The sequence below is a fragment of the Nelumbo nucifera genome, chromosome 6 (genome assembly GCF_055504915.1).
Source record: "Nelumbo nucifera cultivar China Antique chromosome 6, China Antique-T2T, whole genome shotgun sequence".
NCBI classification, from domain to species: domain Eukaryota; kingdom Viridiplantae; phylum Streptophyta; class Magnoliopsida; order Proteales; family Nelumbonaceae; genus Nelumbo; species Nelumbo nucifera.
The window spans coordinates 30,978,462-30,983,218 of record NC_142654.1 but is presented as its reverse complement, the minus strand read 5'-3'; the positions used below and the strand labels follow the sequence as shown (position 1 = coordinate 30,983,218).

The 4,757-nt window shown below is 38.1% G+C and overlaps 1 protein-coding gene across 1 annotated transcript; it reads right to left on the bottom strand.

The window, feature by feature from the left end:
* Positions 1 to 1,237, bottom strand: LOC104598425 (ethylene-responsive transcription factor 2). Its single transcript, XM_010260480.3, has one exon. It carries the CDS (start codon positions 1,128 to 1,130, stop codon positions 201 to 203), a length of 930 nt encoding a protein of 309 aa, XP_010258782.1. The 5' UTR covers positions 1,131 to 1,237; the 3' UTR covers positions 1 to 200.
* Between the last annotated feature and the right edge of the window lie 3,520 nt (positions 1,238 to 4,757).

Sequence of the window (4,757 nt, the reverse complement as noted above, 5' to 3'; positions counted from 1 at the left end):
TTTGTAAATAATAACAAATCTCCTTTTTATATACTTATATTCACAAATCCAAACACTCCATTCACATTTCACACAGTTGTCTATCTCTCTGTCTCTCTCTTCTCAGCGCCGAGTCCCTTGGCTTGAAATAAAAATGCGGAAAAGGATAAACTCGTTTTCCCACTGTGGAAAGATTTTTCATATTTTTTTATAGCTCTACACTAGCTGACTAATAGCTGCTCGCCACGTAGCAATGGGGTTCCCACTTGAAAGACTTCTGATAGGCTCGTCGTTTCCAATCTGGTCTCGGCCGCTGCCGGAGCCGAAGGGACCACTCCTCTTCTCCTCCGTTTGGGTGATCCATTATCCGATAAACTCGACGACGAGTAAGAAGGAGAGGGAGAGGAGGAGGATGAAGAAGAAGGCTCAGGGGACGCCCGCTTGGCGGTCACTCGAACTGGCTCTGGGTCATTCGAGCCGATTCGGAGTGGGAAATTGAGTAGAGCTCGCGAGCCGCGCATCCGGTAAGCAGCTCGGTCGTAAGCCATCGCTGCGTCCTCGGCCGTCTCGAATGTCCCCAGCCAGACTCTGGCTCCGTTCTTCGCCGGATCTCTGATCTCCGCCGCGAATTTCCCCCACGGTCTTTGCCTCACACCTCTGTAGTGCTTCCCCTTCGCGGGAGCCGGTGATGCGGGTATCGATTTCTCCTGCCGCACCACCGATGTAGCCGAAATCGCTGGAGCTGCAGTAGCCATCGGCGGCTCCGGCAACGATTCCTGAGGTTCCAATTTAACGGGCTTCTCCGTTAAACTAAACGTGGACGTCGCGCTCGGTTGCGTTTGTGGTGTCACCGTCATCCCCTGCTGCCCGAGTGACGGAACCCATCCAACGCTAACGGCGTCACGGAGCATCCCGTAAACCACCATGTCCTCAGAATCATCCTCCTTCAGAGGTAGATCGCCCCAGTTCTCCGTCAAGCAAGGGAAGAGGCTACTGAAGCTGGAGCTCCGACAATAAACGGGACCCTCACTGGGATTCCTCGCGGGGCAATTCACCTGAAGATTGGCGGATAATTCTGATTCATCCAACAGATGTCTCCTTATCGATTCAAGCATAGCAGAATTGGACTCATCACCGTTGATTCCAAACATCTCTGATATCTTTCTATCTTTTTTCTGGGGTTCTCTGAAAATCTTTGGGGGGTTTTGAATTGGGTTTTTTCTGACTCTCAGTGGAGTAGAATTAGGAGGGAGTTATGGGCAGAGGGTGTATATATAGGGGAGGGAGGTTCATGCACTTGGTCGATTTTTGGAGTTTCTATGAAATTTCCCGTCTCTGCTCCACAAGTGGGGGAGGTTTGGGCTCTTCAGAGAGAAGAAAGGTTATTGATCACGTGGGTTATGTTAATTGAAGTTGATCTGACGTCATAGGTCTTAGCACAGCAATGGGCCACGTCATCGATGCTACTTAGCCGTTGATCCACTGGTCGATTTCAAACTGTAGCAACCCGTGTCCTCGCCGATTCTTTGGCTTTTCTGCGGAAGGATAAGACCCATCTCACCTGGGGGTCGGTTTGGTTGCCGTTTCAGCGTTTAAGGTAATTGGGGGTGGAGATTGGGGGGGATGTTTTTGGCATTTAATTAATTAGTGCAATATGGTGTCATGGGCTCCACTATTTCTCTGCGGTATGTACACTAGGAAAGGGAAAGGACAATGGCTGGTCACAGTTGAAACTTATCTTGTTAAAGAGCTCATCTTCTGCTTTTAAAGCATTTTTTTTTGTGGCCGGAAATATTCTAAAAGGTGAGATAGGAAAAACTCTTTTTTTTTGGTTTGGGTTAGAGAATGGGTTAATTCCTATGGTTTTATCCATGTTAATTTACAAAATATTAGTTATCTCTACCTCACAGAATATTTATCATTTTGTTATCACACAATTCACAAATTTCATGTGTAATTGTTGAAAAATCTGAAAATGTCAGCAATTGTTTGTAGAAATCTGTCAATGTCCAAATTGATTTTTGATTTCGATAGGGTCCAACCTAAAATCGGTCCATTGACAACCCTAGCCTGGTTCATGAACCATGAAATTTCATAGTTAATCGCATATACTAGATTCATTTAATTTAACTATGAAAACATCCAAAACAAAAGACAAGACAAGCTTCAAAACCCCAACTGTGCATGAATTTTACATATGAAAAATTCAGGTTCCAGAAAAGATGGGTCCATGTATCGCTGTCTTATGCACCTCTCCACATCATGGATTTAAATTCAACCTAATGACTTCCTTTGCTCATGGCCTGAATAGAGATAGAAATTTATGTATATATGTTTTTTATTTTTGAAAATAAATTCAAGAAATTTAATTGTCATAGAAAATGAGCAAGAAATGAGTGTGGTTCAGTGAACAGAACAGAATGGCGAAATCGGATTCATGTAACCAATTTCATGTGGTTGGGACAAGGTTTAGATGATAAAAATAGAGACAGAAATGAGTATGGTTCAGTGAATAGAGTTCAGATCTGTGCCCCACAACGTCCCACAGCACATCTTCGTCATGTATTGGGAACATCTCTTGATGATAGTATTAGAACCGATGTTATCATTATCGAGAGATGTTTTCGATACATAACAGGAATATGGGCACAGATGTAAACTCCAGTGAACAGAATAGAATGGCGAAATGGGGTTCGTGTAACTAACCCCATGACTTAAATGATGAAGATGAACACCAGAAAGGAACAAGATTCATTGACTTTAAGGATTTAGTTTTTTGTTTTGAAAAATTATTTTAAGATTATATAATTTAAACTCTAACTAATTAAGATATAATAAAAATTACAGATAAGCATATCAAATAGAGGAATTATTCTCTTTTGTTCCATGTATTCATCTTCAAGATCTATACTAATTTATTAGACCCATAAATTAAAACCATGGCATCTTTCTTTCTAAAACTACATTTCTACATTATTAATTTTGTTTTCAAATTTATAGAAATTAATAATTATTACATTAAACTCTAATATTACATGGTTAGTTTCTTAATTATGTCATACTAGTAAAAGACAAAACAGTGCAAAGCCAAAAAAAGGTCAAGAAATAAATTTGAAAACTGATAATATGAAATATATTTTTAATATTGAATTAAAATATATTTCTCCTGTTTATCTCAATTTTATCATATTCCTTTTCAAGACTTATACATTCATAAATTGGAAACAGATGCACAAGATCTACAGGCTGCATTATTCAAGGCCAAACAAAAGCACTATAAATTATCCATACGGAACCCCAAATAATTTTGTTTCAAAATCTTTGCTACAATTAATCTTTCATAACATTTAACAATAACTTTGAAATTTTTATTTCTTAGAAAAGTTCCACTTATTAAAAAAAAAAAAAATCTATGATGCCAGAAATATATCATATCGGAAAGGCTTTGACCAATTATAACTTTTATGAATTTTGATGAAAATCCACTTGATTAATTCTTACTTTATAATGTTGGTTGATTGATTGTAAATTTTTCCAATGTCATGTCTTTCCGATATTATGATGAAACCCTTAGAAAACCACAACCTATTACATATTACAAGTTGAGGGAACTAATTTGAGTTGGGGGAAGAATGAAAACAATCTGGATGCAATTAATAAGAAATGACTACAAAATGATAAAACAGGATTCGTGTAGTATTATAATGGGGATAAGGCTTAGAATGTGATAACGTAGACGATACATTTCTTAGAAAATACATCATATTCTTTTACATTATAAGGTTCTGATGATTGCATGTACATTTATTGTTGTATTTTATGTATTATTTTAAGTATTTTCTTGTGTATATCCATGATTTAAATGTGTCCCATAGCCAATTTCTACATAATTTTAATTTTTATTCATATGGAAATGGTGGGAAGACAAGGCCAACAATACATGGCCCATCTACAGAGTTTCATGTACTACTACTCTAGTATCTGGTGCAATGCTTCTCTCCCTTGGCCCACGATTGAAATGTGGCCATTCATAGCTCTATCAAATATGAAAAGACAAAAATGGCCACAAGAACAGAATGAATTCATTTTTTGTACGAGTCGAAAAAGAATAAGAATGTGAAAATGATGATGCAGGGGGTTTGGCGAGGAATTGGCGGAAGAAACTAGAAAGGCGAGGGTACTCCCGTCACACGCACGGGTGGGTGCATTCACTATGGACCAAAATTTCAGTGGATAAGGCTCAATAAGTCAAAGTTGAGAGATGACAATGGGCCCCCACTGGCTTGCTTTATGTCATTTCAAAGAAGGCCAGTCCTCATCCCCTTTTGCCTTATTTTTTGGACTTTTGCGGCCCAGTTGTCACTCCATGGAAGGAAGGATTGCTTTGCTGCTGCGGCCGCTGCTGGGTTCACAAATCAGATTTAATCTGAATGAATATGTCTTCTACTCCAATCTCTATCTCTTCCTCTCTCCTTAATTACACCTTTAAATATCTGCAATTTGCCCTCAAAATTCCTCAACTTTACTTAGAGAAAGCAACTCTTCAACAGATCGTGTGTTTCGTAAAATAATCCTGAATCTGCTAAAATATGTTGCAAATTAATTTTTTTTATCAAATAAATCTAATATGTTTAAGGATACTCATGTTTAATATGTTTTTTTTTTTTGTTTAAAAGTTCAAAATGAAAATTAACGTATTTTATATGTAAATATCTGTATAATATATTAAGTATATGCATATTTAAATATATATATATATATATGTATGTATGTGTGTT

Excerpts from the sequence above, each read along its gene's own strand:
- LOC104598425 (XM_010260480.3), bottom strand. The coding sequence starts at position 1,130 with ATGTTTGGAATCAACGGTGATGAGTCCAATTCTGCTATGCTTGAATCG.